The following is a 26,154-nucleotide window of genomic DNA, read 5'->3' on the forward strand; positions in this document are numbered from 1 at the left end:
AGCTCGGACATCGGCTGCTTGGCTGGCGAGTCGAGCTGCAAGAAGATAAAAGCTTAGAGAACCCGAGGTGATTAACCCAGCGTGGTCACTCAAATGTTTAAGTCAGTGGATAGTTGTGCAAGTGAGCTGATACTTGAATGCAAGAGAGCTAGTATGCACAAATCACACGTACTGGGTCTCAGGGGCTGATGCCCTTATATGGTTGTGCTTCCATGGGTCTCACGAATCACCTCTGAGATCCTCGGCCTGAGTCGTTAGGAGTCTGTTCCGCCTTGGGAGGTAGATAACGTGCTAGTCGATAAGGCCTATTGTGTTCATCTTATCCGAGTGAGATGAGGATAAGTCCCACGGTCGTGTGGTGTGGATCCCGAAGAGCTTGAAGACAACTCGTATGCTTCTAGAAGTATGATACATGTCACCTCGGCAAGTTAGGCAATCTTGAGCTACTCGGACCTCGGTCATTGCCGAGGTGCCCAAGACACCCGAGGTAGCTTGGCCCACCAAGGTAGCAGGTGGTGCTGAGATGGCAATACATGCTAGGTCATAGTCTAGCTGGCAGGTCCCGTCCGCGTGTCCTCCGTTTACCAGGTCAGGCCAAATCACCCCTCATCAATTACCCCCCACTCCCCGTGCCAGGGGTTCCGACCCGATGCGGGCAGTTCATGATGAGCTTAGGTGGATTTGGCTCGGTTTCCTTCCGGGTTAATGCCTAGTCCGGCGGTTTGACTAAGATAACCCATCTGACTCAATCAGGAAACCAGATTACATGTCGGGGACGCACGGACATCACATAGGTTACTTAACTCTGCAGATGTCAAAATACGCGCTTAATTGATTTTGACCTCGGGAGGCGTGCAACCGATTTCCATGAGAGCCATTGGATTGCGTTGATCCAGACCATCAAGGATTGCCTACAGGTCAGTGCTACTTGCCCCAGGTTAGTCCTACTTGCCCATGTCTTCAAGATCGTGTCCTTCCCTCTTCGATCTTAGGTAAGATGCCTTCGTTCCTTCATCTACTTTTTTCCCTTCAGTTCAAGATGTCTACTTTTTTCCCTTCAGTTCATACGAATAGACCACGAATGAGAGTCTAGTTTCTTATTTAAATGTTTAACTTTTTTGTATCTTTCATTTATCATTTCAATCACTATCAGAGTGTTTTGTATGGTTTTTGTTTATTTGATAAGCGGTGCAAGGTCATTGTTGTGTGGGCATTTGTCTCATCATGCTATTTCATATGCCTATTTATCTTATAAATGTGTTGTCTATTTGGTTTATGTGCAAACCAATCATTAGGGAAAGCTTTATTTTAATGTTTCCCCCAACATAAAGGTGTTTATTTACTATTTTGCTTATGTGGCACCTAATGGCATCTAATTGTCAACAATGTTTATTTAATAAATTGAAGTCATACCAAACATATATTATATTTTTGCAAATATCTGTCAATGAACTTGTGATATTTTGATGATTAAAACAGAGTAAGAGTAAGGATGTGAGGTGTCACTTTTCTATGGATTTGATTAGATCTTTTTTATCTATAGAAATTCTTCCCTTATTATCCCATGGTACTATCGCCCTATCCAAGCATCCATCCTTTGGTCTCTGTTTAAGTTCTTCCTTGTATTGATCGATGAGCTCCGGTTCTGATATCCATGTGTTAATATGGATGAGAGAGAGGTATGAGCATGATGAAATGTGTGTCTCTTTGGCATTTTAAAGCAAATTCTTTTTTGTTCTATTATCTCCTCAGCTATATGTAAATAGCCATCCCAATCTTTGGCAATACTACTCAGAAAGAAGCACATTCAATGCTTGAAGCATTCTTATTATTCAGTATAGAATCTAATAGAATTCAGATAAGCATACTCAAGTCTGATTTACTCTCTGCAATATCCTAAAAATGCTACGATTCTCATTGGTATTATTAAGAGTGGACTTTCTACTTTTTGTGAAAACTTCATACGTTGATGATGCACTTGAGCTTATATTGGGACCAAAACTTGAATGTAGTAGAGATTCATCTTCACCTACCTTGGAACGTTATATCCTCTCACTAAAGCTTGTCTTGGCAATCACAACTAAATCAGTCAATGTTTTTTTCACCTGATAATGCTAGAATTATAATCAGATGTTAAGTATTTGATATTTGTTCATTTTATTTTTTTATCATCAAAAAACTAAAGCAAAATTCTTTAAAATTTTATAGGCAATGAGACTCTATAAGCAATAGTTTCATATTCTCTTTTTGGGATCCTAAATCAAGTGAACTCTTAGCATCAGTGATGATAAACAAGTGGCTATTGTTAATATATGCACAATACTTTGGTTATTACCGACCTAATCTAATTTTATTCATGTTTAAATTAAAAAAAATAATTTATAGATGTCTTTTTATATATTATAACTTATGTGTTCTTCTATTATATTTAGGGCATGATTGATTCTACAAATGTTCTACTAATTTCATCATGCTTTTACAAATCTGTCACATGCTCCTGAAATAAGGAATGTGTGATAACGGACAATGGAGAGAGGCTTTATTATAAATATGTATTGAAAGCTATTTCGTTTGTATGTCCAAGTATGTGGATTTGTTTTATAAATTAATTTTGATTTTTTGTTTAATATTAATTATTTGCTCTATGTCTTGTTTTACTGACGAAGTGTCTAAAACTTTTAATTAATCTTCTTTAACACTATAATTTATTTGTTCATGTTATTTTTATTTTCTTGCTATTAAATTTAGATAGATGTTTTTGTTGTGAATGTGAGTATAGTTCATTCATTCTTCTTCTCTTCTAAAAATGATTTTTACATTAATTTTAAGAGTATACGAAAAGTGAAAATGGTGGTTTGGTATGGATTTATGTTAACCCATAACTTGCATACCATGTTTCAAATTGGTTACATGGGTTCGAGTCTAGTGTTGCTAAGTTCATGCTAAATCCAACTCAAACTTTACCATATTCTGATCTTGTACTAAGTAGAATTAATCTTTTATTGCTCTATGCTTCAAGAACTATTTTTGATATTTCTAAAGTAATTAATAAGTTGTTTTTCTATTTTCAAAGGGAATTGAGATAAAATAATTTTTCTTTGTCATTTAGTGTATGACATAATAAAAGAATTATTGTCAATTTATTTCTATGTAAAGCTTTTGGCTATGAGAAAGAATAGAAATGTTTATTCAAATGAAAATTTATTCTATGTAAAGCTTTTGGCTACAAAATAAGTTTCTAAAAAACTTCATGACTATTCTAAGTGGAGATGGTTTGGTATTAGTTTTGATTTAGTATAAACTTCATTTTATTCAATTGATAATTTCTTTTTATGTAAATTTTTATGCTTTCAACAAAGTCTCTTGAATTTTTTTTGTGCAACACTTTCCCTTTGGAAAAATTTGTATGCTACTATAAAAAATGACTCGTGCATGTACATATGCTCCTACTATTAGTTAGAATATTTTTTTAATGAATATCCATTAAAAATTGACTTTGGCCCATTAACGTTAGCAAGTTACAATGATACAACCTCATCAAAATACAAGTGTCATAATTGTTATGATTTTTCATCGATTTAAGTTTCATTCACAAACATGGCAACATTCTATGTGTGTGTGTGTGTGATATATATATCAATGAACTTGTCCAAATGAGTTGTGAACTTGTGATGACATGCCATTAAGTGTTTGGGTAATATAAGTTCAAGTAGCCCAAAACAAATTGCACTCCAAAATAAAATAACAATAGATTAGCTAATAACTATTACATAATTACCCTATATTATAGGCCCCATTTGGTGTGTCTTTCCATACAGGTTATCAGTTTAGAAGCCCGATAATCCACATTTTGATCTTTTCTTGTTTGGTTGAAAAAAGATCTAGTTGCCAAAAGATGACGCCCTGAAAAGACGCATAAAGCCCATTTTGGGCTATTTTCAAGAATCTCCAAATGAAGATTTTTTACTCTTTCCATTGCGCCTTTGTGCGAAAAGACACACGGGAAGACACATCTTAACCAAACGGCCATCAGGCTGATAAGATCTTAATGCAAAAGCTCACATAATTTTTTGGTTATTAGGTCTGTCAGAAAATCTTTAAAAAAAGACTTGCCAAATGGAACCTATATTTATGAAACCATATTACCACTCTAAATGTAAACAACTACTCAATTTATTGATAAGACAATCTATACATCTAAAATATCTAGTCTTAAACACATACTACATGCAAAATAATGATTGTAAAATTTCAAGTTTTTGCACATGCACTAATTGAAACCTAGAGACAAGAATGATGGTTTCTTACAACTTTCCCACCCATAAAATACCTCTAAAGTCAATGTTTTTTGAGTTTCTAATTTATTGATTCAAATAAGTCATGTTAAGGGTTAAAATAAGCTTCCTCCAAATTTTCAAATCAATGAAACATAGCTCTAGATCTAGCTTTTCAACTATAAGGTGCCAACTAATTGGTTGGTAAGGTCTCATGCTAGTCGTAGCGGAGACTTGGGTTATTGATTGGCGGATGGGCTATCCCCATTGTGTAGCCCTTCAGGAAAAAAAATGATCTACCTTTTCAACTACAAACAAATAAGTTAAAATAAATTATAACATGCATGCTTATATTTTTATGTGAAAACAAATTATATTTAGTATTTTCCTATAATAAAAGGTAAAAGGTGAATAATATAACTTGGAAATACTTAAACTTATTAAGCAATAACTTTATGTGTAAGATAATAATATAATAGCAATTTAAGTATTTAAACACTAATTAGATTGATTAATCATCAACATATAATAGAATGTATTGCAACATCAACTATAGCTAACGACAAAAAAGGTGAATAATATAACTTGGAAATACTTAAGCTTATTAAGCAATAATTTTATGTGTAAGATAACAATATAATAGCAATTTAAGTATTTAAACACTAATTAGATTGATTAATCATCAACATATAATAGAATGTATTGCAACATCAACTATAGCTAACGATAAAGCATATGAACCTCGATAAGCTAAAACAATATTAGAGATGCCAATTAACTTAAAAATGATGCTAATTGATAGAGTGACTCAAAGAAATTGTGGATTTATTTCCCTATAAAATTTCATAGTTGAAACCCTAGTAAATCAAGTTAAATCAAATTTCCCTATAAAATCAAGTTAAATCAACTAGTAAACCCTAGTTGAAACCCTATAAAATTTCTAGTTCTTAAGATGATTATTGGAAAATCAAGTTAAATCAAAGAGATTTTATTAAACAAATCAAGATTGTTGGCCATTGGCTTTTAGTCATTTGGACCATCTTATTTATTTGGTTCCCTACTTCAAGAAAATGATGTACCTATGCTAACATTGGTAGTAAGGTTTGGAAATGGCCTGTGAGATTTTTAACAAATTTTAGGAGATAATTAAAACCAATGTTTTCATGAAAATAAATGGCACATCAGTGCCACTTTGGCATTTTAAGTTTTAAAGATACACTATTTGTTTGGAAAACATTAAAAAAATTACTATGCTTGGGAAATTGGGAAAGCATGGCCTAGGAAAACCTCAAAAGGGTGTTTTCTCTTTATCATGCCATTGCTAGCAGCGGTTATCTGATGTGGCAATGAAATAGCTTAGGTGAAAAAAATAGAACCAAACAAAGAATATTGTCATTTTTTAGAAAAACAACACACCATTGCATCACCATTTTCTTAGAAAATAACAATTGAAAAACAACAATGGAAACAAACACTACTTTAGTTAACCCATCAAAGTGAAAGGGGGGACACTAAATTACATCAATCATCAACCGACTTTACAAAGGAGATACATATACACTGCATATTTATTGATTCATATAATCAAAATTTACTTTTATTTTGCTCAATTATAAAAGATATTATCTAGACCACCCAAAATAAATAGCAATTTAAATATGGAGTTGGGGATGAATGTGATTTTGAAGGAATGTGAAGTAATAGGTTCCTTTCTATCAAAAAAAAAAAAACAAAAGAAGTAATAGGTTCCTCATGCAGATCTCTCCATACTCAATTCCTCATTTAAATTTGATGAGAATAAAGATTCCAACATCACATATATTTATTAACTCCATGACCAAGACATCAAATGGGAGATTGTAAATATTTTCACCATTCTTCTAAAGACTCAATGCAATCCACAACCGTTATTTTTCTAACTAAAAATTATGAAAATAGGACCATTCCAAAATATTTTTGTTAAAAATTGAGATCTCCAAATAGTAATAAATTCCCCCATAAGAAGTTATGGGTTTTCCTTAGCATTAATTTCATCAGAGGTAGTCTTTATTCTTCAAATAACAACCTTAAAGAAATGCCACTCCACAAACAATCTCATAACATTTGTAATGGACATCTTAACCAACTATAATAAATCTTACTACCTTATGCATGTATAAGTTGGGAAAAAATCATTTGTTCTGGAATTTTAGTTTAGGTTATAATAGAAGAGAACTCAAAGAATTTGCAAAGAAGAAAAAGAAAACATGATTGGAAAAAAGGAAAAAGAAGAAAATGTAATGGCTGAAAGGATGAAGAGGGAGGGGAATGGGAAAAAAGGAAATTAATAGGAAAAATGTTAGTGTGCAAGGGGGTTTGAGGGGGTTAAAAGTAGGAATGGCAATGGGTAGGGTACCTGTAAAAATTGCCCCCTTCCATTCTTGACCTTGTTTAGGTACCCTTGATCCCAAATTTGTTAACTTTTCCTCCTAATTTCCAAAACCTATTGAACCAATCCCAACTTAACTCACGATTATTATTTGATATATCTTATTATTTCTATCATTTTTAAATTTGCAATTCAAATTTAGTTACCTTAATTAATTGCCATTAAACTAACCATGATTGGCTCTATTGAACACTCCATTCATCATAGTTTATTCTATAACCTACCTCATTTGATAACATTAATTAGTTCTATTAATTATCTTTATTTCATAATTAACTCAATTAATTCCATTTAAGTATATGTAACTTAAGTTGCTTACTTAAAACATAAGTATTCTAGCCACTAAACCACTTAATGATATCTTATTAAACTAGTATTTATAAGCACCATATTATCTTTATTTCATAATTAACATTAATTAGTTCCATTAATTATCTTTATTTCATAATTAATTCAATTAATTCCATTTAAGTATATGTAACTTAAGTTGCTTACTTAAAACATAAGTATTCTAACCACTAAACCACTTAATGATATCTTATTAAATTAGTATTTATAAGCACCATATTATATCCATGAATATTAAAGTAAAGAAAATATGCATTTGCAAATACCTTTCTCTCAAGCCATAAACAAACCACCTCTGAATGCTTTTGCCTTTATAATATCAATTATCCATTTTAAAAGAGGTTTTTTTTTGGATTTCCAATTTAATAAGAAAAGATAATTTTTATACCATGACATATCACCATTATTTATTTTAAATTTTATAACCTTTTACATGATCATTAATGAGATTTATCGTATTAGTTTGTTAAACTATACATATGTGTGTATCAATGTTTATTTGGGATATTCCAATAGTTTATGTATCCCACTTTTATGGTGAAATTACATTTCATATAAAGTCAAATTATTAAAATATGCTTCTTATATATAGAGTTATTAGAGATGTAGAATATATAAAATTTATATATTTTTAATATATATTTATGTTTCTATGACATATCCATGTTTATCTTAATTTTCCTTCATATCCATGCATATCTAGAATCCAGATACATTTCTTTTAATTGCCTTTTCAATATTCTTTGCATCTTTTGATAATTTGAACCTTGCACTGGATCTTACATCATATAAGTAAAATGTGATGCCCCTCTTAAAAAATGGTGGGATAAGTTAGTGCTAAAAATTTATAATAAAGATGGCCATGTTAGATACCTCTCCTTTTTCCCCTTATCCAACCAAGGCTTCTTCTTACTCCTCAAAATACCATTCTTTTCTTAAAACTTTTTTTTTAAATATTTTAAATTAAAACTTAAATTAATATTGAAAAGATGAGTAAAAATTATCTAAAATAATAATAAGAGAAAAAATAGATTATATAATAAGACAAATAATAAAAGTAAAGTAAAATTTCAATAATTAATTAAAAATGTTATAAGTAGATTTAATTACTCTCAAATTATTATTATTATTATTATTATTATTATTATTATTATTATTATTATTGTTATTAATATTATTATTATTATTATTATTAATTCAATACCTAAATAATTTTAGTTAATTAATTATCAAACTTTTCAATAAAGTAATTTAATATTAAATTACCATATTTAATGAATCACTTAAATTATAATTTATAGTAATTAAAATAATGATAATGATAATTAATTATTATTGATAATTACTTAAATTATTAAGTAAAAATATAATTAATAATTATAGTAATTATTAATAAAAATTACCATAATTTATGTAAAATATGCTACTTAATTAGTTATTTGAACTATTTAAAAAAGTAATTTAATACTAAATTACCATATATAATGAATTATTCAAGTAAAATATGAATAATTAAAATAATAGAAATTCAATAGTAAATTACTGTTCAATTAGTGAATTTACCATAATTTTGTTAAGTAAAATATCATAGTAATTAAAATACTTTCACATTTATTTACTTAATTGGGTAAAATAATTCCTTAGTAATTAAAATAACAGTAATTAAGATCAACCTAGGTCTAACCCTTAGAATTGAGCTTAAGGCCCAAGTTTGAGGTCAAGTTGGATCTGTCCAAGTTGAGCCTATCTTGCACTAAAATTTGATGCGCTCAGGTTAGGCTTGGGCCTAGGCCATCGGGCTTGGGTTAGTCAATAAGCACATACTAAAATTTAACCTATGTATGTATGTATGTATGTATGTATGTATGTATGTATGTATGTATGTATGTATGTATGTATGTATGTATGCATGCAAATAATGCATCTATATGTGCATGTATTACGTGTATAGTTCAGCTGGGTTCAAGTTGGGATTAGTTTGGGTTGGGCTCACATTTCACATGGGCTAGACTTGGGCCCAACCCCAAAAATTAAGAAAGCCCAAACATTTACATCCAATCCCAACCTGAAGATCAAAAATCCAAGCTCAACCCATGTAAATTTGGGGGCCAATTTAATTTTAACTTGGGTTGGGCTTGCCCAAGTTGCACCCTTAGATATGGGTCCTTTTTGAATTTAGACACTATATATGAGTTAATTAGTTTGATGCCAATATGGCTTCATATGTTATACAACAGTTGTAAGTACAAATTATTTGACAAGCCCATGCTTTAAGTTACCTATTTAATTAGCCAACCTATTTATGTGGTTAAACAACCCTAATTAACTTAATCAAGTAGCATAATTATTAATTGTTATTACTAATAAAACTATAAAAGTTATAATTTTAATCCATTTAAATCATATTAAAAAATTATAAACATTTTTAAAACTAATTCAAATTTGTTAATAAAATAACAACAACAACAACAACAATTTTTATTAATTTAAAGTCCAATTAAATTACTAATATTATAAATAAATTAATTTATAATGAAATTAGATTTATAAATAAAACTAATAAAAAACAGTAATCTTATAAAACTAATTTTGCTATGATAAATTTATAAATTTTAAAACTAATTTTTATTAATCTAAAATATGTTTAAAATAGTTACATTAATAAAGCTTCATAGTAGGCTTATAGCTTAACTTGGCCCATGATCACACCTAATTAAGAATGTCATAGGGATCTTTTTACTTCACTTTCTCTCAAAAAAGTCCATACATAATGAAAGTAGATCATAGGGAAATAAAGATGTTAACCCAATAATTCATAAACTATTTTCCAACTTAAATTAATGACTCTTGAGTTTTCAAAATGTGTCACAAAAAATATAATTGAAAGACTACAACACGGGTTGAATTGGTATCGGGTTGAACCCAGTAAGGTTGTGTGGATTGGAACGGGTTTGATTCAACCCTTAATTGACCCTCCCATGCATGCTTCCTCTCAAATTTAACCCAATCTGACTCAATACCATGCAATTTCTAAACCATCCTTGGCTTATAGGGTTCAACTCAATACCGATCTAACTTGTCCCATAGTCTTTCAATTGCAATTTTTTTTTTGTAATACTTTTTGAAAACTCAAGAGCCATTAACTTAAGTTATAAAATTGGTTTATGGGTTCCAAGGTATCATTTCTCCAAAGTGAAAGAAAAAAAGCAAAAGAAAATAGTGAAATAAATCATATGCTTTAAGGTTACAGGTCTAAAGGCAGGTCAAATTACAAGAATACCCTTTATATCTATAGGAGTAGTATGACCCGATGGGTGGGATTAGCTAAACCTAAACCTGATTTGCGTTAAATAATCAAAATTATAACCTAACCCTACATTTGAACTAAGTTAAAACATTGATAGAAATCATAAACTTTAAGGTTATGGAAGTCAAACCAAATTACATGAATACCCTTATATTATGACCTAATGGGCCAGGTTAGCCAAACTTACACCCGATTTGAATTAAATAATGAAAACTCTAACTTGAACCTACACCCTAATAAGCTTGATCGTAACCTGACCATGTAGGGGTGAGTCAAGTTGAATTTGCCATTTAACTTAACCCATTGACATCCCTAACAAAGTTTGTGCATCACACAGGTACTAGGTTAATCGGGCATCAAGAATGATTTCTTACATTAAGTATGATTAGGCTTAGGTATTAGGTACCCTAAGATATAGAATTTTAATCTAAAATCCCAAATTTGTCTCAAACCCTATTATATGGTTTTGGTAAACAGGCCTTTAAGGGGTATTATTATGATAAAAATATGCTATATTGGTAAAACGGGATATTTTTTCTTAGTAAAATATAGGGTAAAAGACTTAAACCTCCCTTCATTTTCTTCTAAATACTAAAACCTCCCCTCACTATTTAAATTGGACTACTACTTCCCTTGTCTTAGTTATATCCTATGGAATCATTAAAAAGTCTCTTTTATCCCTAATAAATAATTAAATTTTAAAATAGTGGAATCATTTCAAAAAAATAAAAAAGGAAGCATCCCTTTCACTTCAAATTATCGTGATATCTTTTATCCTAATTGAAACTAGGCAACTCCACCCGCCTACTCACATTGGTTTTAGGTACATATCGTGATATCTTGCACTTTTAGATTATCTTGGTTACTAAAATTTTGATCTATTTAGATTATTTGTTCATTTATTTGTTTTTTACATTTCAAATAATGATTGTAAAGAAAGTTTGGCTCCGCCACTTCCTTTATTGAGAAGATAAAGGAAAGGTAATTTACTAGGGTTTTCATTCTTGGTATAATTCAATTTGGCTTTAAACCATTGAGATCAAATTGCCAAATGTACTCTTTCAATTGATTTTCTCAATCTTTTGACAGATCATGATGGGTTTGGCATTAACAATCTAATATTTGTTTTTTTATATTCATAAAAAATGTTATAATCATATATTGTGCAATGATCTTTACAAGTTTAAAAACCATTTGTAAAACACCCAAATTTCAGTTTTTGCAAAGTTTCAAAGATTGAATCTTGTTTGCATTGCCAAATCTAACTTGTGTTTGGAATTGTGGGCATTTATTTACTAAACATTTGTATTTGATTTATTTGGAAAACCAGAAAAAGCAATAATGAATCCATTTATTGGCACTTAAGCGCCACTAGGCGTCACATCAGCAAAATAGTGAATAAACGCCTACCCATTGAGGGAAGTGCTAAAATGAACCTTCCCCCAACGGTAGGCGCACACATAAATCAAGGCTTGCTTTTGCAAGTCTCTATGCGTATGGATTGTGCATAATGGGGAAATGCTGAAGTGGTGCCTATGTGGCTAGGAATAGCAACAGGGTGGGATCATATTCCTTGTCCCCACCCCCGATTCTGAAATTAACTCCCATCCCCATCCCCGATCCCCACTAGGGATAAAATTTGTCCTCCATCTTCAACCCAACGGGGATGGGTTCCCTATGGGGACCTGAATCCCCAACGAGTATGGCTTCCTTGCGAGGATCCGAATCCCTGATTTTTTTTTTAAATAATAGTATTTCTTTGAAAAATAAATTTATTTAAAATAAATAAAAAATTTAAATTATAAATAATATTTTAAATATGTTTTGATATATATATATATATATATATATATATAGATATAATATGTTTAATATAAATAACACACACATATATGTATATATATGTATGTATGTATGTATATAATCGGGGTCGGGGTGAGGCGAGGACCTCAATTCCCATCCCCAACCCCGACCTTAATAAGGGATTCCTATTAATCCCTATCTCTGCCTTATCAGGGATAGGAAAAACTGTCATCCCTATATGTGGCGGCGTTTATTCAATAAATGCCCACAATTCCAAATACATGCCTAATCTTGTAGTGGTTTCAACATCCATAGAATTATAGAAATATGAAAAAAATAAATACATCAGATTTGTTTTGATATCTTTTTCTTGCTTCACTATGAAAAGGGTAAAAATGATTTTTTGAAAAATATTTACATCACATGTAACCAAATCTTAACACAACTTACCATGGTTTTTAAAATTGACCCAGAGATTGAACCGGTCAGGGGTCCCATTATCGGGTTGAATGGTCTGACCATTCGAACTGAATGGTCGGCCCGTTCTAACAAAAAAATAAAAAACAATCAAAACCGTTCGAACAATTAATTGCCCGCCCGAGTCAGCGGTTTGCTGACCAAAATCAATGATTTTTGAAGAAAATCCGGTTTTGGGAAAAACTGAAACCGGTCACCTAACCGGTTCTCGGTTTTTCCAGTCCGGTCCGATTTTGAAAACCATGGAACTTACAAACGGTAGGTTTTAGTCATTTTTTGGATAGAAGGGAGGTTTTAGTATTTATGCGAAAATTCAAAGGAGGTTTAAAGTCTTTTACCTTACCATATTAGCCCCACACGGGTCTTAGACTGTTATGCAGGCTCGTGTACAGCACATCCCCCTCTCGTACAAAAGATCAACATCAGTGACAAGGGTTAGCTCGAGCTGTTGTTCCATTTTCATCAGCATCTGAAAAATAAAAGAGAGAGCGAAGGAAGGAGAGAAAAGTGTTCGATTCGATGGCGGAAAGCATGACTCCATCTGCAGGCTCATCATCGCATTCGTTCTTTCGGAGGCATTGGGAAGGTTGGAAAGAGTATTGGGGTGAGAGATTTGCTTTCCTCGATAACTACAGCCAGTTCGTCAAGCGCGATAAGCCCATACCCTCATGGTCTGACTCAGACGTTGAGGCATTCATCGCTTTGGATCCAGTCCACGGCCCTGTTGTAAATTTCTTCATCGATTCTCTTGATTTGGGTTTTATTCTTTGTCTTCTGCAGCTTTCGTTGAAAACTCTTGGTTTTGTCACTTTCTGCTTCGATTGGTTTATTTTGCTTTTAATCAGAGAATATCTACATGGGATTTTTTTTCCTTCTTGTGCTGGAAATGATTTTGTTTGTTTATTTGTTTACTCCTTTAGAGTTACAGGCTTGATCTGGTCTGGGCATCTAAATGGTTATTGTCTTGTTCTCTTGACGTGCTTTTATTGACGTATGGAATTCGATGTTTGAGATGTATGTTTTATCTTGCGCATCTAACCAACAGAGCTTACAGTTAACAAGGCTAATGGTAATCTAAAAGAACTTGATTTGGACTTTCTTGGATCAACTTCCACGACATAGATGGTCGCTATATGTTGACTGAACTGAACTACTGACGATATAATTTTGAGATTCTTTTATAGGTAATCTAAAAGAACAAAATAACTTCATAATTAGCTTTGTACCTGGGTTCGGTATTTGAGTTCTTGGTTCTTGGGCTTGAATAAGTTTCAAAATGTATTTCAAAATTTTATGCTTTATGACTTTATGTAAAGAAATTATTTTCCTATTCAATGCAGTAAATGTTCAATATGGGAAATCAGAGGGGTTCCCCACAGGGCGCACCCGACAGCACATCCCCTCCGTGTATTGGGAACATCTCCTGTACTTGTCATGAGGAGATGTTTCCAATGTGCGGAGAGGATGTGCTTGTGGGGCGCCCTTGTGGGGAGCCCATCAGAACTCTCAATATGGCCCATTCTATCTTTTCCCTTGGTTTAGTCGTTGGCCTTTTCTGTAATTGTGTAGCGAAGAGTGTATTAATGTATGAAATATCTATGCCTTCGTATATGTATGTAACCTATATTTTTCATCCCTTTGAAACTTGTTATGTTTTACGTTGCATTTTTAACATTTAACCATTTTTTGGGTGATGTTTCCCTCTTCCACTTATTACATATGGAATTAGTAATTACTAATATTTTCTTGATGTTGGTGGCTTCACTTTGTACAGCTTCTAGTTGTACTTTTCTCTTTAATGAATTGATACTTTACTTCTCAAGAAAAAAAATGTTGGTGGCTTCACTTCCTTTCTATTAGCATGGTTGGAAGGTTAAGTAGGGTTCTTCACTCAAACCCAAATAGAAGTTAAGTTTTGTGGTACAAAATGTTTGTGATACTCTGGTTAATCAACTCAATATTCTTTGTTCTTTCATGGAATACGGAATTCTACAATATAAGTAGCTTCTTGATTATCACAAGATTACTTTTAGTTTTTCTCTTAGAAGACTCTTCAATCATGTCAACTCACACACACTATATGAGCTATCATCTGATGCTCAGCATCAAACAATTATGGTTGTTGATTGGTGGGGTTGGGATTGGAGGCTAAGTATATATAGCCATTAATGTAGTTGTAGAAAGAGAAGTATATTTGATAGGTAGTCTCATTATAGTAGAGGGATGTCGATACTGTGCCCTCTCTGCTTTTGATTTGGTGGTTTGTGCCCCTAGACTTCGGAGTTATGGATTGAGTTGACTATGGTTCTAGTATTTAGTTTATAATAGACATTTCTGATGTTAAGATTGTATCATTTCTTGTGCACTGTGTTCTATTTTGTTGTTATTTAAACTAAATTTTACTTTTATTATCCAAATAACAAGTTAAATAAATAAATAAAATCTCAAGGGTTATGGGTTTAGATGGGACTTGAGGGAAGTGGAAATCCCCATGAGTGTTCAACTTCTAGAACTGGTTGAGGAAGTCTTGCTGGATCCTCTAAGGCCTGACTCTAGAGTGTGGTTACCGTGCTCCTCTGGATCTTTCTACTTTGATTCTGTCTACTCTCTCACCCTTCCCCTGGGTTTCTAGTTAACGAAATTTGGAGTGGGCTGGTCCCACCCAAAGTGAGGGCGTTTTCTCACTTTCTGGGAGGTCTTTCATGCTAAAATTAATGCTTGTGAGACCCTTAAAAAGAAGAGACCAAATTGATGCTTATCCCCCCATGTCTGCCTTATCTGCAAAATGCAAGTGAGGAAATTTTTTCCCATCTACTCTAATATCTTGTTCTTTGTGACTAGTATTTGGGAGTGGATTTTTGATCTATTTGGGTGCAGTTGGACTCCTCCACAGGATTTGCAATCTATTTTCAGCAATACATTCTTTAATTCACCCACAAGAAGGGGAAAATTGCTATGGCATTGCTGAAGAGCTGCCTTGTTGTGGACTCATTGGGAGGAAAGAAATGGAAGACTCTTCAAGGAAAAGACTCAAGATAGAAGAGTCCTTATTGATCTTATTATGGTGAGAGTGGCACAATGGGAGAAATCAGTAAGATTTTTCAGTCCTTTCACTACTGATGATATCATTAGATTGGGGGCTAATAGAAAACTCTTCCATTACTAGAGTGACTGTTCAACCATTGTGGGATCTGCCTCCACATCTAATATTGATGATTGCAGAAGAGGCAATCCTGGACCTTTTGGCATTGGGTGAGTCTTTGGAAATGAGAGGACAGTATTCTCAGCTTATATTCAGGTCCTGCTGGCCATGGAAATGTAGTTAGATCAGAGCTGCTTGCAGTTCTGCAAGGATTAAAGTTGACAAAAATAAGTAGCTATACTAATATCATTGTTGAAGGGGACTCAAAAGTGGCTGTGGATTGGATCAGAAATGAAGGGAAGTGTCCTTGGCAGTTTAGATACATCTTAAGAGAAATCAAAGAGCTCTAAAGGGACAGAGTAGCAGCAGTCCACTGGGTGTGTATAGATCTGCAAATGGATTGGCAGATGGGTTAGCAAAACAAGGAATTGGAAAGAGAAAATCTGTTTTTTGGGGGGGGAGGGGGGAGGGGGAGGGCAGGGCTTTAGTTTGTTGTATTGTAATTTTGGGAAGGAGCGGTACTCCTTTTAGTGTTTTCTTTTGGGTATTGGTTATCTTAATCGCTGGGATGACTGATTTGTTCATTGGGATGACTAATACTTTCTCCTTCATTCTAATAAAATTTGTTCTGCTATCCATAAAAGAAAAAAGAAAAAAAAAAAAACTCAAAAGGTTATGGGGTTGATACTGATGAGATGAAATGATCTTGGTTGTAGCTTACTCTCTTCTTGAGGATCCCTAGTTTTGATTTCAGATGACATTTTGCTAGTGAAGATAAAAAAAATGTTATTTTGGCAAATAAGTTAGTATATAAATAAAAGCTCAACTGATGAGATGAATGATTTTGGTTGTATCTTGCTCTCTTGTTGAGGATCTCTGGTTTTGATTTCAATCAACATTTCACTAGTAAAGATGATTGAATGCTTTCTTGGCAATTCCTAACTTGGAGTGACTGAACAACATATTAATTAGTCAATATTCTTTCTTTCTCTCTCTCTCTCATCTGTTTGTGTTCTTTTTCTCTTCTTAAATATGCATTTTATTGCTCTATTAGTTAGAAGCTAAAAAAGTTGTGTTGAGCAATTGCAATGACTGGATTGATTAACATTCCTGATATTTAGTTGCCATCAGATGTAATTATACTTGATTCTGCAGATTTGTTTACATCTTATTTATTTGAAATATATTTTAACAGTGAAAGTTATTTGTTTTTCTCTTCTTTTTTCAGCTGAAGACAGCTAGGGAAGCAGTGAAATTTGCTGCTACAGGAAGCATTATCGGAGCAGTTTCAACAGCAGGTTTTGCTTGGAAATATTCAAGGAGTCCTCATGGTAAAACCGGAGCTTAGCTTTCCATATGATTTTATGGATTCACTTAGGAGTTTTACACTATCAAAATAGAATGTATTTGGTTGGGAATTCCTCGAAGACTTCTAATTTAAGGTATCTGTTTCACTGGTTTAAATGAGGAAAATACATGATACTATAAAATGTTAAGCGAGGAAAATACATATGCTCCTTAGGTGGACAGCAGAGGTTGTCCAAGGGTTTAAATGGGTAGATTGGAATTTTTGAATACTTTTTGCTTATGCGATTTGTAAAAGGCATTACAATTCACGTTAATCATAGATCCATTTTGTATTAACTTTTTATTTCCTGATTCATAGAATCAAGTTAATCAACATTTTGGTGTTAAAGTCTCAATGCATTTTATCAATTCCTGATTCATAGAATCAACACTTCCAATTCTGTGTCCACCACCTTCTTCAAGTCAGTTGCCCTAAGAACCACTTTTTTTTTTTCTATTCTGCTGAGAGCCTCTATTAGGCAAGGTTTAAAATGTCGATGTCGATGGAAATGTCGCTTACCAAAATGTAGGACATATGTCGGAAATGTCGGAAATGTTGAGGGGAAATATTGTAAAAATTAGAGACATTGTGGAAATATGCAAAGATATTTTGTAAAATGATAAAATAAGCATTAATACATATTTCTAGACTATTATCTTATTCCCAACCATTATATAAAGCTAAGAAACTAAGATCAATAACAAATTAGTAAATGACGACTTACTGATTTATTATGCATTTTGATGTTTTTACAAGGTTATCTGATATTTTCTTTTCTTATTTTTAATTCTGATTTATTATAAATTCTAATATATTTATTTCACACTAGTAAACAGAAATACATTTATTCTGATTTTTTAAATATTAAAGTTATAATACATTATGTTTTATTATAAATTTAATAAACTGATTCTCCTTTTTGTAGTATTAAGATTATGATAAATTCTGATTTCTTATAAAACTTAATGAATTTATTATGATTTTTAATACTAAATTTATAATAAATTATGATTTAGTATAAAATTTATTAAATTTATTCTGATTTTTTATATTCAATGTAGAATATGATTTATTATAAAATTTAATAAACATTTTCTGATTCTGATTTTAAAAAATGCTAACTAGTTAATATTTTATTACTTGAAAAATATTTTATGTTTTATATTATAAAGTAATTAATTTATTCTTTTGTTTTTATATTTTGTTAATTATTTTTTATAAATATTTTATTTGAAATATTAAATAGAAATTATGATGGAATAATCTATATTAATATACTGTATTATATTAATATAATATACTAATATATTATATTTTTAATGTACATTAGTTGACATCCTGTCGACATCTTGTTGACATAATAGGAAAAACTGTATTTTGTTTGGTTATTTGGACCAATTCGGTCGACATTTCCGAAATATAGGAAATGTCAGCCGACATAATGTAATTTTTATATTACCATCCATTTTCATGTCGGTGAGCCTCGACATCGACATATGTCAGGCGACATCAGCGACATTTGGTGACATTTGAAACCATGCTATTAGGCAAATAAACAGCAATGGGGAAAATGGGTCCCCATGCCTGATTACCCCTATAACTATGGAACCTTTCTCTAGTCTGCCATTTATCAAAACTGTGAAGCTTGCTGTTGTGACACACACCTTGACCCAATTTCTCCACTTCTTTCCAAAGTTGAACCTCTTCGGCATGTAGTCCATAAAACTCCATTTTGCACGATCATAGGCCTTTTCATGTCAACTCTTAATGACACCCCTGCTTCAGTGCTTCCCCACTTCTCGAGTCAATCAACTCATTAGCCACCAATACCCCATCAAGAATATGCCTCCTATCTACCAAAGCACCCTGAGATTCAGATATTATTTGGCCCATCACCCTTCTTATTCTTTTTTGCCGAAAATTTTCTATTACTTTGTATACCCTACCAATCAAACTAATGGGTTTGAAATCTCTTAAACCTGCTGCAATCAATTTTGAAAACATAATACAAGCAATTTAAGATTTGTATACCTGGGCTATGCTACCAAGATACAGATGGATATGGTAGCAGTCTAGCAGATATGAACTATACACTAAAAATTGAAGTATCTCACATGATATAGCACCCTTGTACAGGTATATGGTATCACAGATCCCTGAGCCTGGAGGCCTTCAATCTTAGATTATTCTTCCTACACCCTGCCTTACAAGTGAATCAGCTAGTTGCCCATTCATTAATCTAGGGGGGGGGGCACATGAATGAACTATTGAACCTATTAACAAAAGTTTTAGCTTCTATAAGCATGCCTTCTAGGGACCTAGGGCTTCAGAACTTGGGGACTCCATACAATTACAACTTGGTAGTTCCCTTTAATGATTAGACCCTTCCAAACCAATGAGAAAGCCAGCTTTAGATTTTGAGACAAAAAAGAAGCTTTTTTTCCAATAATAATTGGTAAAGAGGGCATGAAGCTCATCTCTTTAACAGTTTCCTTTCTCCATCTGGTCGTTTAGGTTAAGACCATCTGGTCTGATGTGATCTCTATAAACTCTTATTTCTGAATGGCCTTTATTTCTTTTGGAACATCCACAAAATTTTATCTTTATTTTTCCATGATCCAGGGCTACCCATGCTTGTAAGATTTGGTCTCTTTGAGGAATGTGGCCTGCCACCACATAGCAGCCTCTTAGAATTGAGTCCATATAAATACATTTGATTAATTGAACTCCTCTCTTATGAGAATTAATGGGCCACTCTCACTGTGTTCAGATCAATGATTATATTAACTTATTTCTGACTGTTGGAAATTCCAGAATTCCTTTCATTCAATGTGCACCATATCAAAAAGAGAAAAACAATGACTCCATATGTATGTTATGAATGCTGTGTTTGGTTGCAGTGCAATTTTATTTGCACTAGTACAAATGCATGGGAGTGCAATGAAAAAAATGCAAGTTCTCATTTAATTTTATCTTGGGTTTTATTTTATTCTGCTTTATGTCTTACTTCATTTGCACTACAGTCAAACAAAATAATCTAAATTTTGAAATAAAAATAAATCAAAATTTACACTTAAATAATTTGCACTGCTATAATTTTGTATCAGTGCAAATTTATTTGCATTGCAACCAAACACAGCCGAAGGAGCAAGAAAGTAATAGGTGACTAGCATTCTCATCATTCTTCCAGCATCACATGTGGGGAGAAGTTCCAAAATTCATTCTCTATTGAAGCATCTCATTGGTATTGAATATATTCAATGTGGCTTCCTGGAAAAAAGATTTGATCTTTGGTAGAAACCATAGAATGAAATTTTTGACTAGGACAAGGAGAAGGATATTAGCAGATTCAATCAAGCATTTAGAAAATCTAAGAGCAACGTAAAACAATCCCAAGGTCAATGGACCACACACTTTAATCTTGCCCTCAATTGGAAAAAGACTCTTTAAGAGACTTTAAGGAGTTTTATTACCCCTTCAATCTCAAATCTCTAGAGCCACGTCTAAACCCAAAATCTCAGGAATACCTCTTGGAGAATGGAATACCATATCAAAGATGCATTAGTTCTTATATAGAGAGATGGAGAAAAAGCCTTGAATATTCTCTACTGTCCCTCATTGAGTATCCTCCCAAATTTGACCTTGTGACTTGAAAGCAGGTATACCTGATAGTAGAAAGAATGGATAAATGGCCTAGATGGATTTTCAAAGGCAACATAGTGTTCCCTATATTTTAGTCTGGAGTCCCAATTTATTATTTATGTGATAAAGTCCATATTTTCTTTTGATTATGGGAGGCCACCGAGTTTGAAATGGGGCATTTAGAGCCATTTGCTTAGCAAAGCCATGGTTTTATCTTTTACACTCCTCAACTCTAGCTTCCCGTCCTCTATTCTGCACACACTCATATAGGGTTTGTATGATCTAAGGATGGGTTTAGGACAACAGTGAGTTAGGAAGGGATTTGAGGACTAGAAAAAAAAGGTTAAGAGGTGTTGGAAAAGTACTAGGTCAATTTGCTAGCACTGTGAATTCTTCATGGGACTTGGGGAAGAATAGAAAATCAAAACACCAAGTGTAGGGAATAAGTTTTTTAATGATGCCTTGCGGAGATGTGTAGATTGATGCATTCTATGGGGTTATTTGCTTTGTAGCAGTTCTAAGCAAGTTTTCCACAAAGGACAAAAAATTCCCTTGTTGAGAAAAATTAATAAAATTCTGGAAACTTGGGTTTTAAATGGATTTTTGGGATAAAATTTGGTAGGATAAAAGGTAATTGAAGATTATTGTGGGTGGCATTATATGAGAGCATTTGGAGATTGTTTGGCACAGACAGACAAAACTTGTCAAAATGGAAATATTTTGGATCTTGATGTAAACTTGAGGGAAAATGCACTTTTAGACCATTTTCTGCCCTTGAGAGATATTCTGTGGACTTCTTTGATAAAGTGGGCTATTGATGACAGGTGGCTATGATATTAATGACTTACTGAAGAATTAGAGAGAAGATAGAGATAAATAAGAGAAAATCTGTAATCACTCAATGGACACCTATTACTCTAGGGTTTATGGAAATTACTAGACTTCCAGGATGACTATCCTATCTTGGAAATCTAGTTATATCTTCTAGGCTAGTCATCCCTAGCACTCTGGGTTTATGGGAGTCGACATCTAGAACTTTGATTTCAAGTTTTCAATTCTGGTGCGCCTCCAGATAATTCTCTCTCCTGGTGTGGGGTGAAAGGAAAATATCCCCAAAAGACTCAAGATGCCAACAGGTGATTGCTAGCTCGTGCCAAAGAGAGGCATAAACATAAAGTATTAGTAATCCTAAATACTGGTAGCAAATTTACAATGGATGAGCAGATGATTGACATATACGAAAACTTGCTACAGAAAACACGTGAGGAGAAAGCTTTTGAATCCTTTTGCTTGCATTGAAGCATCTCAAATATATTGATCTTCATTTACAGCCTTTCAACAAAAACATCTGAGTTTTTTTTGAGTGTTAAAAAATTATCTAATTCTTGGAAAAGTAGGACCTGATTATACATCTTTGTGTAGAGACTAAGGGATTGATGGCATTAGCATTAAGAACCTTTAGACAGAGAGAAGGAGAAATGCAAATATCTTTGGTTCACATTCATCAAAAAAAAAAAAAAACTTTGGTTAAGCTTGATTTGGTTTTGCATTAATAAAATTTCTATTATGTTTGGTTGTGGTGGGTACGAGCATGTTCAAGGTTGGTAATCCAGGGCCTTCAGGCATTGGAGGAGTTTTCAGAGATGAGGAAGGGGAAGCTATTGCTCCATATTCTGGTTCTATTAATGGAGGTGATTCACTTAGAGCTGAGGTCTTGGTGGCAATTGAAGCTATACAAAAGGCTAAGGAAATGAATATTTGAAAGCTGGTTGTCAAAGGTGATTCAAAATTGGTTATGGGTTGGTTGCAAAAGGAGAGTGGGTTATGGAATGTTGTTGATGAAAAAAAGGAAGTTTAAATGGTTGACCCAGGGCATGGGGATAAAACTGCAGTGGGTAAAGAGAAGTGTTGACTCCTTTGCTGATACACTTGCTAAAAAAGGGTGGGAAGGGATCGGTTGTTCTGGACTTTGTTCTAATCTTGAATTTGCTTCTCTAATTCTCTTTTAGGGGAGGGTTAAGAGAGTTTATCTCTCCCCCTAACTTTATTGTATATGCTCTTTAATTTTCCTTAATAAAGTTTCTGTTATTGATCAAAAAACTTTTGAGTGCAAAAGTTTGCTTCCATTTTGAATGCAATTTTTTTTGTCAATAACAGAATTTCATTAATTTAGAGGAGAATTACACAACAGAGGAGAGGTAATTACCTCTCCTCACTAGAATTATAAGTATAGTACAGATTACAATTGTGCCCAAAACATTTGATTTCTTCCCACATTTTGCTAGTACATCTGCAAAAGCATTGGCAGTCCTTTTTTACCCAGCTAAATTGCACTTCCATGTTTTGTGTCAACCACTTGAATTTCTTACTCTCATCATTGAAGATCCGGAAGCCACTTCCTCCCTTTTCCAACCAATCCACTACCAGTTTTGAATCTCCTTCTATAATCAGTTTGCTTAGATTCATATCCTTTGCATTTTGCACACCTTCCAAGACAGCCAGAATCTCAGCTCTTAATGAGTCTTCCACACCAATTGGACCTGAGAGTAACCCAACAACCCTTCCATCCTTCCTAAACACACCACCAATACCAAAAGGACCTGGGTTACCTGTGCTACTCCCATCAACATTTAACTTGATAAAATCAGTATCTGGTGGAGTCCAAAGAGGTCTTACATCAGTCTTATGACAATTTGAGCTAGCCACTACCTTCCAGTTATTCATAATATCAACTGAAGAGAAATCAGCGAAAAGCTCCAAAGTCTTCACCAAGTGAACTACTCTAATCAGAATGGTCTCAATAATTCCTCCCTCTTTGCTTCTTTCCTTGTCAGAATTCTGGAGTTTTTTCTTCCCAAATGATCAGGTCACTGCAGCTCTTACATATCTCCACAATACTCTTAAGCCACCTAAAAAAATTAGAGGTAAACAGGCTTTACACATTAGATGGGGGGGGGTCCACCTACACCCAAACAAAGAAAAATACCACTCCCAAACATTTTTAACAAAGGGGCGGGAGATTAATAAGTGGAAGCAAGTTTCTCCATTAGCCTCATAGAGATTTTGAATGCAAAAATGCCAGGAAAAAAAAAACAAATTGACTTTTGTTTTCAGTACAAAAACATCTTACCAAATGCCTATAAAATTAAACTCGAGTGCAAATTTGCTTTGGTTGAGCATTTTTGCACTCATACCAAATGCAGTCCTAGTATCAACTATTAAGGTGGCTGCATCCTACAATCAACACCATAAGAGCACGTTCTTGTGAAGAGGTACTAATGAAATGACATTCCCAACCATAAATCATCCCAAAGTCATGCCCTTTTACCTGAAACATTATATCTGATGAAATTTCCAGGTGCTGACTAAGAAGAGCTTGTTAATCTATGCAGTTTTGCAACTATTGTCCTGAGAGTCATATTTGCTACTTTGCTACTAATAACTGAATGCCCATAGACATAGAAACTCCTTGGGGAAAAGCCCACAACCATTTACCCAGAGACAAGTTCCTATCCCTCTCTTATTGTCTAGTCCCTCATTCTCCTTCCCTTCATTTACAAATTTCCTATATAACAAGTGAGGCTTTTCTACCATCACTAGGCTCCTGGAAAGAAGTGTTTGATTTTTTTTTTCTTTTTCTATCCCTTTTTTCGTGCATCTCTTTGGTATCTTGATAGGGGTCCTAAAACTCAACAACTTGATAGGTTCTCATCTCAATCATATGGTGTTTGGTTGACAGGGATCCCTGAAAGGGAGCACAGAAACATTAGAAAAAGCAAATTTGATCAGAGTGATTTAACCTCCCACGAAATCGAGTTTTTCCCTGCAACTAATTTCAGAGAACCTCTGGTTACTGTGTGACTTTTGCAAGATTCCATTTCACTTGGATATCTCCTTACCCACCTTAGCCACAAATCCTTCTACTTGGCTCTCCTTAAGGTTGATATCTGTGGTGGTATTTCGGACTTTCAGTTAGGTTCACTTTTTGGCTTCATGTCCATTCAAAGCAATTTAACAATTTGCTTTCATGTTAATTTCCAATTGAAGCTTCCATCTTCCAAAATATGTTCAGGTTATGATCTGTGATTTCCTTCTCCACAAATTAATATTTCCCCTCATTCACTGTTATTTAAAAGTTACTGGAGAATGAAGCTTGTCAAATTGTGCAGCTTTTGTATTTTTTTCATGGCCGGACCATGTTTCCATCTGTTCTGTTCCTACCATAGATCTACTGGATGACTCCACAATGTTGGAGCTTAATCATCCCTGTAGAATTTTTGCACGTTGTGTGTCTATATGAATAATAATGGAGTTGAACTATCTACGTTATTAGTTAGACATTTAGACTTGCAAGCTTGTGCAGATTCGTATGATCTGCTGCCATGAGGGTCATTAGTTAGACATTTAGACTATTTTCTTTTATTTTTGTTGGCTGTTGTTGGTATATGGGAAAATATTTTAATAAATGGTAACTTGATTAGTCCTTGGGAATATAGACTTGATATTCATTTTAACGTGGCAGGTGCTGTCTTGTCCTTTGGAGCTGGAGCTGTGTTTGGTTGGACTTTTGGGCAAGAAATTGCAAACCACTGGTACCAACTATACAGGATGGATACCATGGCTGCGCAGGTGAAGTTCTTGGACTGGTGGGTGAACAAAACCAACAGTTGATCTTGGGTTACATCTGTCATGAGGGACAAAACCTCACCTGGTATTGATTGCTTTCAATAAGAATAACAAATGGTGATGGGAAACAGAAGTTATGAAGTTGGCCTCTTTTAGATTTCCGTTTTCTGATTTAGTGAAGTGAAAAAGCCCTGAGTTCTGATCTTAACATTGGCTTTGACTTGATAATATACATTATTGTGGAATCTTCATTTCCATGCTAAACGCTGAATTTGGTAGATTTGAAGACTCTTTACTTCAGTTGAAACAACTGACAGATATTTTTCTGAATCTCTAGTAAATTGGAAGCTCATAAAGGCATAATGGAATCAGCCATGTCTCTGTGTTGTCTTGTTTGACCCACAAGATTGTCTTGATTTCGTTTACCGAGGTGCTTGTGGGTTCAAGCATTGCAATCCAAATACTCTGATGACCAAAGGTCAATTGATGTAAATTAAAAATCACTGCATTTGCGCTTTGTTTGTAGTACTTTCTTGCGAGACGTAACCATCCATTATTGTGCAAGTAGGTTGTTTATTCAGACAATTTTTTGTTTGGTGCGAAGATAAAAGGGCAATTACCCAATTGCCAATATTATGTCATTTGGCATTGTTCCCCCCTAAACCTGGAATTTGAGAAAGAAACATAGACTTGCTAAAAAGTCTGGCCCAGATGGTCAAACTACTAAATTGATCGAACCGTTGTCATGGTTCACCAAAA

The 26,154-nt window shown here is 33.5% G+C and overlaps 1 protein-coding gene across 1 annotated transcript; it reads left to right on the forward strand.

The window, feature by feature from the left end:
• Positions 1-13,045: 13,045 nt before the first annotated feature.
• Positions 13,046-25,725, forward strand: SDH6 (succinate dehydrogenase subunit). The gene is made up of 3 exons (XM_010276043.3): positions 13,046-13,363; positions 17,008-17,110; positions 25,292-25,725. The coding sequence occupies exons 1-3, from the start codon at positions 13,157-13,159 to the stop codon at positions 25,438-25,440; spliced, it is 459 nt and encodes a 152-aa protein (XP_010274345.1). The 5' UTR covers positions 13,046-13,156; the 3' UTR covers positions 25,441-25,725.
• Positions 25,726-26,154: the final 429 nt, after the last annotated feature.

Source organism: Nelumbo nucifera, chromosome 1 (assembly GCF_055504915.1).
Source record: "Nelumbo nucifera cultivar China Antique chromosome 1, China Antique-T2T, whole genome shotgun sequence".
Lineage (NCBI taxonomy): Eukaryota > Viridiplantae > Streptophyta > Magnoliopsida > Proteales > Nelumbonaceae > Nelumbo > Nelumbo nucifera.

What these genes read in the sequence shown, in the direction of transcription:
- SDH6 (XM_010276043.3), top strand. Translation starts at nt 13,157, where the DNA reads ATGGCGGAAAGCATGACTCCATCTGCAGGCTCATCATCGCATTCGTTC. An exon ending in ATCCAGTCCACGGCCCTGTT is followed by an intron (nt 13,364 to 17,007) that starts GTAAATTTCTTC and finishes TTCTTTTTTCAG; the next exon opens with CTGAAGACAGCTAGGGAAGC. An exon ending in ATATTCAAGGAGTCCTCATG is followed by an intron (nt 17,111 to 25,291) that starts GTAAAACCGGAG and finishes TTAACGTGGCAG; the next exon opens with GTGCTGTCTTGTCCTTTGGA.